At 48.2% G+C, this 11598-nt stretch overlaps 1 protein-coding gene across 1 annotated transcript; it reads left to right on the top strand.

Annotated features, from left to right (window-relative positions):
• Positions 1-977: 977 nt before the first annotated feature.
• Positions 978-11031, top strand: B3GNT9 (UDP-GlcNAc:betaGal beta-1,3-N-acetylglucosaminyltransferase 9). Its single transcript, XM_065640856.1, has 3 exons — positions 978-1292; positions 6777-6945; positions 7635-11031. The coding sequence occupies exon 3, from the start codon at positions 7699-7701 to the stop codon at positions 8941-8943; it is 1245 nt and encodes a 414-aa protein (XP_065496928.1). The 5' UTR covers positions 978-1292; positions 6777-6945; positions 7635-7698; the 3' UTR covers positions 8944-11031.
• Positions 11032-11598: the final 567 nt, after the last annotated feature.

Raw genomic sequence — 11598 nt, 5'->3', positions numbered from 1 at the left:
AATTAAATGGGGAAAAAAAAATGGGTGGGGTTTTTTTTGTTCAGTGTTTTGGGAGGGACCCTCACATCTGCCTTCAGCATCCGTATTGTTCATCTCTCGCCTCCTCCCATCGTTTCCCTACTAGAAAAAAAGAAACTGACACCCAAGTGGATTTTCTTTCTGAGCTGAGCCCGATCTCCGTTTCCCTAATATAGAATGACAGAATCGTTTCAGTTGGAAGAGACCCTCAGGATCAGAGCCCAAACATAACCTAAATCTAGCACTAAACCATGTCCCTAAGAACCTTGTCTAAACAACTTTTAAACCCCTCCAGGGATGGTGACTCCACCACTGCCCTGGGCAGCCTGTTCCAATGTCTGACAACCCTTTCCGTGAAGATTTTTTTCCTAATATCCAATCTGAACCTCCCCTGGTGCAACTTGAGGCCATTTCCTCTCATCCTATCTCTTACTACCTGGGAGAAGAGCCCAACCCGCCCTGGCTCCAAGCTCCTTTCGGGCAGGTCAGAGATCAGAAGGTCTCCCCTCAGCTCCTGTTCTCCAGCTGAACCCCCAGCTCCCTCAGCCGCTCCCACCACACTCGTGCTCCAGCCCCTTCCCCAGCTCCGTCACCTTCCTCTGCACTCTCTCCAGTACCTTAATATGGAGCTTTTGCAGAGGTAAATAATCACAAGGGGATTAAAAAAAAAAAAAAAAATTGTGGAGAAAAAAAAAGACAGACAAATTAGTATGTTTCCTATTGAAAATTTTACAGTAAAAAAGAAAAAAAAAAAAGCCTTTGTTGTGGTTGTTATTTTTAACTGGTAAACCAGCAGAACAGATGGAAGTCCCCAGCCCGTCTCCACGTTCTGTCCCTCGACAGCCGGGTCCCCGCGGGGCGCAGCGGGAGCGGGGCTGGCGGTGCCGATCCCGTCCGCGATCACGTGTCCGGCGCTGGGACACCGACCCAGCTCCTTCCATCCGCGGTCGCTCCTTCCATCCGCGGTCGCTCCTTCCCCCACGCTCTGGCGAGCTGGGCTGTGCGAGGAGGGAGCCCGGCGCCTTGTCCCAGCCCCCCTTGGCACACGCACCCCGGCTTTAGGCACCCGAGCTGGGGGAAGCTTTGCCGGGTTTCGGCATGAAAAGGGCTCAGAGTGCGGGGGAACGGGCGCTGCTCGGCTCAGCCAGGGTTTCCTCGGTTTCGCTCAAAGGCTGAGGAATGTCTGACGCTAACGATATCCAGATGTGCCTACTTGGCAGCCCGCTGCCGGGACATTACCGAGGGGACGCAGGATCAGCGCTATCGAATGGGATGTAAGTATCTATTATGTATGTTTGATCAGTTCTGCTGCGGACGGTGTGGAGTCTGTCCTCCTTGCTTTGCCTCCAGCCCGTGGCTTTTCTTTTTGCCTTATTGCTCTTGCAGCGTCATTACACGCGGCAACCTGAAACGTGATCATTAACATGCACCAGGGTCAGCTTCAGGCGCTGAACGTGCAGCTTTATGCTTTATTTTCCAAAGAACCTTCTTTGTGTGTTTGACGTCGTTTTTACAGATGAAAGTTTGGGGCTTCTTTAAATAATGCCTTCAGTGCTACAAGACAGGGTTCCTTCTCATCGTGAACATGCTTCAGTGGCGGCACATTACATTTACAAGCCATTCTTCGTCAGTAAAGGAACATGAATCTTCCCCTTGTGTTACGCTATTGTACGCTTTCAGCAAAACATGGGAATTTTCAAATTCTCTAGTGTTGCAAAGAGAGAAAGAAAAAACGCTCAGTTCCAGTGAAACGAGCTGTTACTGATCATGTTTTTTAACAGCTTTTGGGCAGATTCTGATAAACTTATGCCTTTGGTATCATCTTGAAATAATAAGCCTATGCTAATGCACTGTAGTTGCTGGGTTTTGGGGCATATCAGCCAAATTCTTTATCAGATCAGAAGAGAGCCTGGGAGCTGAAGAAACCCAAGTGCTGCAGCCTGGGGAGGGCTGGGAAAGGAGGGCGGTTGTGTCAGTGGGGCCGTTTCTTGCCCCTTCACAAGCTTGCAAGGCTTTATGCTCCTCCCAGGGCCAGGCGAAATTAATGTTTGCAAGACAGCGTGCAAGTTCCTTGCCTGCACTTGGCTGCTCCGGGAGGGCCCTGTCTCCCTGAAGCACTGGGGGTGCAAATTGAGCTGCTGAGCTCTCCGTAATTCTGAAAATCAGACCACCTACATGCAAGCCTGCATCTGAATTTCGGAAAGTACCTCTCAAGGCTGCAAAGGCTGCGGAAGATAATTGCGTGTTACCGTCCCCTAAAGTTGCCGGCAGCTGAACGCTCTTGTTGGAGACGTGGTGCTGTGCTTGGGAGGAGCTGGGGCTTCTTTCCCCGTTTGCTGGGGCTTCTTTCCCCGTTTGCTGGGGCTCGCCACACTGCACCTGGCAGCAGCACCGCCCCGCACGGGTGCTGCCCCGATGGCTCGTCCTGCCCCGAAAGGGCCGGGGAACATCCCACACTGCTTGCACGCAGCAGAGCTGCAGCCCCCAAAGGGCGCCACGTGTCCCTGACTGACTGACCCAGCTCAGCAGGGCGATGGCAGGAGCGGTGCCGGCAGCCCGTGTTTCCCGGGGCCGTGGGGATGGTCGTGCGGGCAGCCAGCTCTGCCCAGGGCCACCCGGGCTCCCCCGCTGCCTTCTGCCACGGCACCGCGTGATTCTCCACCGGGGATGGTGCAAGTTTCTTTTTTGGGACCTCTGTAAGTGAGAGCAGACTTCTTAGCATCCATCTCTAGCCTTCGCTCAGCAGCTCTGCAGTTTCTCTGCATTTCAGTTCAAATGCTTCAGGAAAGCTTCACCGACGGGGGTGAAAGCTACACGGAGACAACCAGAGCAGCCGTTTGTGAGCTGTTGTCTAACGAGTGACTGGCATCGCGACGGCGAGGCTGACAGCGCCGACAGGAGAGACTGTAATAAAGCGGGACCAGCCAGCCGGGAAGCTGATGAAACCACGTATTTCAGGACTGGGGCAAGCAGAGAGATAAGTAAGGCGCCCTGTCCTGTAACAGCATGGATCTCATCCACTTGTTTGCGCTGGCCTGAAAAGCAGCTCCGACAGGAAAGTTGGAAACGGTCTTTGGAGTGGGGGCTGTGTTTTCGTTACCTGCTTGTGCGGTGTTTCAAACGACAGAGCTTTTGCCTCCAGGTGCTGCAATGCAAGTAACAGCAGCGGTGACACTGTGCCGGTGACACTGCGCCGGTGACACTGCGCATGGGGACGGAGCGATGCTGTGATGGTGGCGCCGGCCACCAGCGTCCGAGCAGTGCCACGGTGTGCAGCTGAGCACCGAGAGCCTCTGCCCCCCGCACTGTGTTCTTTCGGCTCTGGTTCATGATCGCGACTCCTGGGAATGGTCTCTTAAGACATTCAGCTAATTAAATCCTACAGCTTATTCTCTGCTTACAGAGTTCAAAACTTCTAAGCAGCAGAATGAGATGGGCTCTTTTTTTCTGGTAAGGCAGCTTAGCAACTGTTTTGGTTACTTCATTTTTCTAGGGCTTTGCACTAACCAACTGGCCGGAGGGCATCTCTTGTATTTCAGCATGTCCTGTCTTCCAGTCAAGAAGATTGAATCATTCAGCCTGGCTTCGTAATCCTATAGCTCCAAACGAGGCCCCTTCACTAACACCTGGGAATGCAGGGGGGGGAATTGTCTGGCACCAAAGCCCCTTGAAGCACCAACTCACATGAAATGGGGCAGCAAGTCGATCTGTGGACAAGCCACAGCCGTGCTTGGTGGGGACGGTTGGTCCCAGGAGCCGCGCCGGGATGAGCGTCCAGCAGAGCTCGTTGCTGTGTTTCGTACCCTCTTGTTCAGCGTACCACCTTTTCAGCTTGCCTCGCTACCGCAGCTGCTTCTCCCGAGGCTGGGTGAGTTGAATAACCACTCTTCGTGGCACAAAGCAACAGGCCAGAATCACCACAGCTCCTTCTGATTTCTGGGACAGGATCCAGAGGCTTTTTCCCACCTGGGCCCATGTGAGCAGCACTGCCAAGTGATGGAGACGTGACGGCTGCTGCAAAAGAAGGAAGTTTCCAGGATGAGCTCAAGGCTTCACGTCATTCAACTGGGAAGAAAGTACTAGCAATTTTGAAGAAAAAAAAAAAAATCATTTAACTGCTTTTATTGCAGCACTCCTTGGCCATATTTCAGAATCCTCCTCTCAAATAAACGAACACCAGATGGAGGACTGGGCGCGCTGCCCGAGCACGCAACAGCACAGGTCACGTTCCCTGCCTGGATGCTCCCCAGGGTGCGGTGTCCATCTCCGGCCACTTCCAGCTTCTGAGCATTTTGGAGCCTCTCTCGAGCCAAGCAGCCTGTGGCCCCCTTGGTCCTTCCAGCACGTTCCCCCTGCATACGGGCTCCCCACGTTGCCACCTCGCGGCTATGGGACCTCTCAGCCCTCTAACATTGCTGGTGCTCGCAGCTCAACACGCGACACTCCAAACTGTCACCAAGACCCGCCGTGTCCCACCGCTGGGCAAACTGCACCGCCCCATTCAGACCCACTCCAGCTGGACTCCAAACTGGAGCCATCCCTGGGCAGCCAACACAACGAGGGACAACTGCCTGTTTTCCCAAGCTTGGAGGACACGGGAGGCAGCCCTGGCAGCTCAGCCCATGTTCCCCGAGGCATCCAGTGATGCAGCAGTTTTATAACCCCAGCTCCGTTTCACTATCACAGAATTATCATGGAATAGTTTGGCTTGGAAGGGACCTTCGAAGCTCATCCAGCTCATCAGGTTGCTCAGAGCCCCGTCCAGCCTGGCCTGGGATGTCTCCAGGGATGGTTCATCCACCCCCTCTCTGGCCAACCTGGGACAGTGTTTCACCACCCTCAGTGTCAAAAATTTCTTCCTCACGTCCAGCCTGAATCTCCCCTCCTTTAGTTTAAAACCATCACCCCTTGTCCTATCGTAATAGGCCCTGCTAAAAAGTCTGTCCTCATCTTTCTTATTGGCCCCTTTTAAGTACCAAAAAGCTGCAATAAGGTCTTCCTGGAACCTTCTCTTCCCCAGGTGGAGATGGATGTTGGATGGAGATCCCTCACAGTGGTGTATGAAGCAGAGATGCGTCTGCCTTGGATGTGGAGATGCAGGGATGCTGTGTCGAGAAACGCTCTGCTGTGATCACGTCTCTTTTGTTTGGCAGCAAATATTTTCTGCTTGCTTTAGTAGCCCAGTAATTTTTTTTCTTCCTGGTGTCGAGGTGGATGAATAATCTTTTTGGCTTTAGGACATAGTGGAGTGTCTGCCAGAGTCATCAATCTCCCTGAAATCAAGAACAGGACAGCTTTTCCCACACTGACATCCACGGATAGAGCTCACACCTGTGTAATAATCCAGAGTAATCCTTCAAAAGGCTGGAAAACCTATATAATTCCATCGAGGAATGACTTCAAGGGCTGGCAACTTCTTTTGAAAATGAGATGTCTATATTCAGCACTGAACTGTTTTATTTCAGCATGGAAACTGCTATTTCAGATTCTTTTCTTTCAATAAATGAAAAAACATAAGAAAATTCAGGCTATCAGCCCAGGCTTGTAACAATTCAGGGTTTTTCTTGGCTTTTCCAAGGGCATTTACTGCCAGATTCCAAGATGCTGGCAGGATAAATCTGTAAGTCATGGAAATTACGAGTTTCATGACACATTTTATTCCAAACTCTCGCCGATAAAATTAAACACAGGAAAGAGCCAGGACTTTCATCCAGTTCCCTAATTACCTGCTGGAGCCTGGCAGCTGAAATAAGATCAAACTTTTGCATACAAAAGGAAAAAAAAAAAGTGCTATTACAGTGAGGAAAGATGAGGCTTTACAAAGAGCCTGAGTGGAGAGACACAAACATCCCGACATTATCGTGATCCGTCCCACCAGGGACCCCACATCTCCTTGCTCCAGGGACCACGTGCACATAAACCTTATCCCATCACAACAGAAGGAGGAAAAATGCCTCAATTTTAGTTCTGATGAGCTTTTTGCTAGAGGGTCCCTATTTTAGGTATCTCAATAGCTCTGAGAAAAGTCCTCACTCAGGATGGGCAGAAGAGAGACAGACTATCTCTCCTTAGCGGATCCAGTTTGGTAGCGTGTTCTGGGTGAAGTGGGACCATCCTTTCATACCCGGAGCTTGCCTTCAAAATTATTGAAGGCAACATGAGGGAAAGCCTGCTGGGAACCACATCCTGACAGACAAAGGATTATTTAGTGCAAAACTGAAACACAGCGGGTTGCTGCAGAGAACCGCAATCAGGACTTGCCAAGGGCAATTTGCACGTGACAGATGTAAAATGCAAACTAACATCCTATATGCGTTAGAAGAGACTATTTCACGAGGCTGAAAATAGTTATGAGCCAAGTCATGTGGCAGAAAGAACATAAACAGAAAACAGCTTCTGATTATTTCAAGCTTGTTAACAACAATTTATGAGAGATCAGAGAAAATTCTGCAATCCTGTTATCAATATCAAAGCTACGCCGGTTAAAACATCTGCCTAGCCTAGGAGAGAAGTAAAAGGTACAGTAAAAAGGTCAAAAAATTGAGAAAACCCTAGCAATCTCTGTCAGAGACCAGAAAACGGTAAAAAATGTGGCCTCAAGTTGTGACAGTAGAAGTTTAGATTGGATATTAGGAAAAATTTCTTCCTGGAAAGGGCTGTTGGCTGTTGGAACAGGCTGCCCAGGGCAGTGGGGGAGTCACCATCCCTGGAGGTGACCTACTGCTCTTTCATTATTATTATTTTTTTTTCGTTTGCAGTTGAAGAACTGATCGAATGAGACAGAAGGTCTTTGGGAAAAGTGTGAGGAATCAAATCTTGTATTTCAAGAGGCACTTTCATCTCTCACGCATGAATAAAACATTCGTAACATCAGGCTCTGCCTCGCTTCTGCGTACTGGGATTTATTTCCCCACCTCTTGCTTACTGGTAAGGGTGATTTGGGGGAGGCAAAACACCTGTGCCCCTTCTAACCTTATTAATTGAAGTTATTTATAATGGTTTAATATTTTATAAAGATTACTGGCAGCAAAAAGGCCCTATGTGCACTCAAGAGCATGCCTAATGTATTCTCTTTGAAGCACAAATCACAGCTGTTTTACAAGAGCTGGCTCTGTGTGCAGGGAAACGCCAGGGACACGCGGCCACTGAACAGTCAGCTCTGCGCCTCCCCGTTTCCACTCAAAAAGGGTAAAAGCAGCAAGAAACAGTTACTAAGTTGAGGGGAGGGGAAAAAGGGAAAAAAAATAAACTAATGATTTATGGAAGAATGGTATTGTTCATAATTTTTCATCTTTTTTCTCCCCAAGCAGCAAAATCTCTGAAATGGCAAAATGTGTTGGGCAGAACGGGATGGGGAGGAAGGGCTGATTTCACCTCGTGCTTAGGGAGCAGTTTTCAGGATGGGTGACAGGTTGGTGACTTAACTAACCAAAGTCACAGAGCCAAAGCACGTGGGTCAGGATTAGGTTTGCAACCCCTGTGCCTTTGGGCAAGTGTTTGTATGAGTTAAAATGCACTTTGCTGCTGGTTTTTTAAATGGTGTTTGAGTTAGTCTTGCCTGCATGCTTCAAAGATGCCAAATCCGCGTTGCTGACACACCGTACGTTTATTTACAGATGGACATTGGTGCCAGGCAGCTCCAACGCAGCTTTTAACAGTCCCAGAAGCACCGCGGAGACAATGAGAGTTCGTCTCAAGGGGGATGCAATCTGTACCCTCGTCCTGCTGGTCACGCTCTGCTCTCTACTCTACTCCCAGCTGGAACATTTAGTCCCAGTAGGAAACAAGGAGCCAACACAGAAGCAGCCTTCGATAACACCAAAAATATCCTCTGACCCCAGAGCACCTTGGAGACCGATGCCAGCAGAGGCAACGGTACCCAGACCGCAAGTCACTCCTATTGTTAGACGAACAGAAGTGGCCAACAACAGGGTCCAAACTACAACTCCACCCCCGTTGACTGATTCTGCCTTCAACTTCAAGCGCTACCTCCTAAACAAGGACAACAGGAACTTCAATCTCCTCATTAACCAGCCCAAGAAATGCAGGAAAACACCTGGAGGTCCCTTTCTGCTCATTGCGATCAAGTCGGTAGTTGAAGACTTTGACAGACGTGAGATTGTCCGGAAAACTTGGGGCAGGGAGGGTTTGGTGAACGGGGAGCAGATCCAGCGAGTGTTCCTCCTTGGAACACCAAAGAATAGGACAGCGCTGGCAACATGGGAGACCCTGATCCATCAGGAGAGTCAGGTATACCGGGATATTTTACTCTGGGACTTCATGGACACTTTCTTCAACCTGACCCTGAAGGAGATCCACTTCCTGAACTGGGCTGCTGAATTCTGCCACAATGTGAAATTTATTTTTAAAGGTGACGCCGATGTTTTTGTCAACGTCGAGAACATTGTTGACTTCCTTGAGAGACATGACCCCGCTGAGGATCTCTTTGTTGGGGACATCATCTACAACGCCCGCCCTATCCGTGTCCGAAAGAGCAAATACTACATCCCAGAGACCATGTACGGGCTCAGCATCTACCCAGCCTACGCAGGGGGAGGAGGGTTTTTGCTGTCCAGCCGCACCATGAGAAAGCTCTCCAGGGCTTGCAGAGAGGTAGAACTCTTCCCCATCGATGACGTCTTTTTGGGCATGTGCTTACAGAGAATCAACCTCAAACCCGTTTTGCATGAAGGATTCAAGACCTTTGGCATTGTCAAGCCATCTGCTGCCCCACACCTACAGACATTTGACCCCTGTTTTTACAAAGATCTCATGGTGGTTCACAGTCTGAAAGTTGCTGAGATCTGGCTAATGTGGAACCTGCTCCACAGCCCCCATCTTTCCTGTACTCAGAAGAAGCAAGTGAAGAAGCCTTTCCAATGGAAAAGGAAAGCTCAGACAACACAGGCATCACCCCTCAGATAATGCAGGCAGACTGCGGCAGAACCACAGAGCAAACCAGCTGAGAAAGGGAACCTGGAAACTGTCGCAATCAAATAAACTGTAGAAGCAGAGTATTTTAGCACAGCTTATTTACAATTTCAAGAGAAGATTAAAAACTATTGCTGGAATTTGCCAAAATTCCACATTTGCACACATGTATCATGTAGGTCCTTCTCCATTACTGAGTCCAAATAATCATCCAGTATCTTTAATTTATTATTATTTATTAGAGCTGTAGTAGTGCTTAGTGGGCCAATGTGTAAAAAGCACATTGCAAAATGCAGTCCTTGGAGATTTTTCAGCATTGTTAGAAATCTGAGAAATGAAAAAAGATAGAGCACAGGGATCATTGTCAACTTGTTACCTTGACTTGGACTCATTGAGTAATGACCAAACTACACAGTAAATAGAGTAAAGGAAATCAAGTCACCTTAGTGTACGCTCAAATCAAATCCCTGCTGCCTGGCTGGCTTTCTGAAGGCTTCGTAAGAAGAGAAGAACAAAAAATAGCTATTGAAATGGGGTCCTATAGGATCCTCAATGATCTTGAGCGTCTCTTCCAAACAAAATGATTTTATGATTCTATGTTGCAGATAGGGTGGAATAGAAGAAAACAAACTGGAGGCTGAGGCTGGTGTGGCTGGTTGAGCAAAGAACAAGCAAGTAGATAACTGGAAAGGGGTGGACTTCCAAAGGGCCTTTAAAGAAAGGACAAGAAGAACTTTGACTTGATCCCTCCGAGTCTTGATGTTTCATTATTTGTAGCAACTCCTCAGTTCAAGCATCTGCTCCATTGACAGACTCAGGGGACCAGTTTTCGGCACTTCCATGAGCTCAGGCTGTCTACACTATGCTAACTGATGCTCAGTGAAAACTCAAAGTCATCCAACAGTATCTGATCTCTCTCACCACCCAGTCCAGACCTTCAGAAGGTTTGCACCTGGAGAGACCCTTTGGCCTTTGTTCGTGCGGGTAAAACCACATGGAGCTGCTGCTTGCGTCATGTCTGGGAGCTTCTTCAAACCAAAGGAAGACTTGTCAATGGACCAGGCTGGTTTCTATAGACCCCGGTGCTCTTGCCTGGCACGCAGGCAACTGCAAAGAGCAGCCAAGAATTTCCATATTGCCGCAGGCGTCACGTGAAGGGAGAAAGTGGTCTTCAGATAGAAGAGCTTCAGGACAAAAGCCTTTCTAAATTTATTGCAAGAAAGCAAAACCACACAGCAATCTTTCCAAGTTTCAGTCAGTCTGTAACTCCATAAGTAATTTAAGCATTGGACAAGAACATTGGACGGCTTAGTTTTTCAAAGAACAATCAATACTTCAGAACATTTTGGGTTTTTTTCCAGCAGCAGATTTCCTTAAAAGAACATCCTTTTCTTGGACATCCAAGAGGAAGTAAATTCCTCTAAATTGGGGTCAAAAAGCTATGAAATTCTTGGGGCAAAGAGCCTGAATTCACCTCTGGTACTGTGTTTGTTAATTCTTTCGCAATTTTTTCCCCCTCGACAAAACCCCTTTTCATCACAGAACCCCCGACACCATCGCTCTTCAGGAAGGCACATGCACACAGCTTCAAAGGAAATGATAGTAAATGTGCAAGAAGCTGCTTTCCTTTGAACAGAGCCTGCAGCACAGCTGCATTTTGTATCTGGGTCCAGCCTTCCTCCCACCCAGCAATAATCCAGGCTCAGTGCTCAGATTAACTACACGCAACATGAAGGAAAGCAAGCTGGTAATGTGTGTTGGTAGATTATTAGCAAGTCCTACAAGTTATCTTCATCCTAAGCATTTAAGCCTCACAATAATGTGTTTCCAAGGAAAGGTCAGCTATACAGAAATCAAAAGACCACATGTTGATTTGGCGTATTTCCAGGATGCGATCCTGAAATACAAAATGCTCGTGCGAGCTTTACTAGGAGCTCTATGGGGTGTGGAAATGAGCCAGAGCCTTGCTGGTGGGAGAAAGCCCGTCATGCCCCTGTCTGCTAATGTGCGATACCTACGTATTTGTGAGCTTGTACAGAAATGTATTACCTGTGATTAGTTTACAGTTTGGGAAATTATTTATACCGCAATTAAAAGACAGCATGCAGACGTGCCTCTAGTTGTCAGAGTGAGTCTGTCAAGTGCATCGGCACACGTCGTAAAACTAACACCACAGGTATTTTTCATGAAGACAGCAACATGAAAAAACACATCATTCAGTATTTTGGATAACTTGGGAAACCTTTCCCTATGCTGGACTTAATTTAATAGCAACGACGGAAAAATAAAGACAGCTTACCTTACAATTTCCTACAGAGCAGCTAGTCAGGTTCAGCAGTCCTTGTTAAGATCTTCCTTTTAACTTGGGGATGCACAGAGGTTGGCTCCTCCCTCTATAAATGTCTTCAGATCTGCAATCTACCCACAATACAGCATTAATAAGTGCATTTTGTCCCAGATCAAAGTTTTTCAACATCCACCTGTGCCAGCACATACCCTGCGAGCTGGCAGAAACAGAACTAGAGCAAACTGTTTGCTCTGTTGTCTTAGGCCATGGAACAGCTCATTTCTTTTATCCAGTGAATACTAAATCTAGCACCTATAATGAAAGATACATCTGCTCTTGTTTCTCCAGCCTGACGCATGGCC

The sequence above is a fragment of the Caloenas nicobarica genome, chromosome 9, assembly GCF_036013445.1.
Source record: "Caloenas nicobarica isolate bCalNic1 chromosome 9, bCalNic1.hap1, whole genome shotgun sequence".
Classification (NCBI taxonomy): Eukaryota; Metazoa; Chordata; class Aves; order Columbiformes; family Columbidae; genus Caloenas; species Caloenas nicobarica.
Note: the sequence above shows the minus strand (reverse complement) of the source record. Positions and strands in the feature narration are given on the sequence as shown.

Bases quoted from the DNA above. Each gene is read 5' to 3' on its own strand.
- B3GNT9 (XM_065640856.1), top strand. From the start codon at position 7,699: ATGAGAGTTCGTCTCAAGGGGGATGCAATCTGTACCCTCGTCCTGCTG.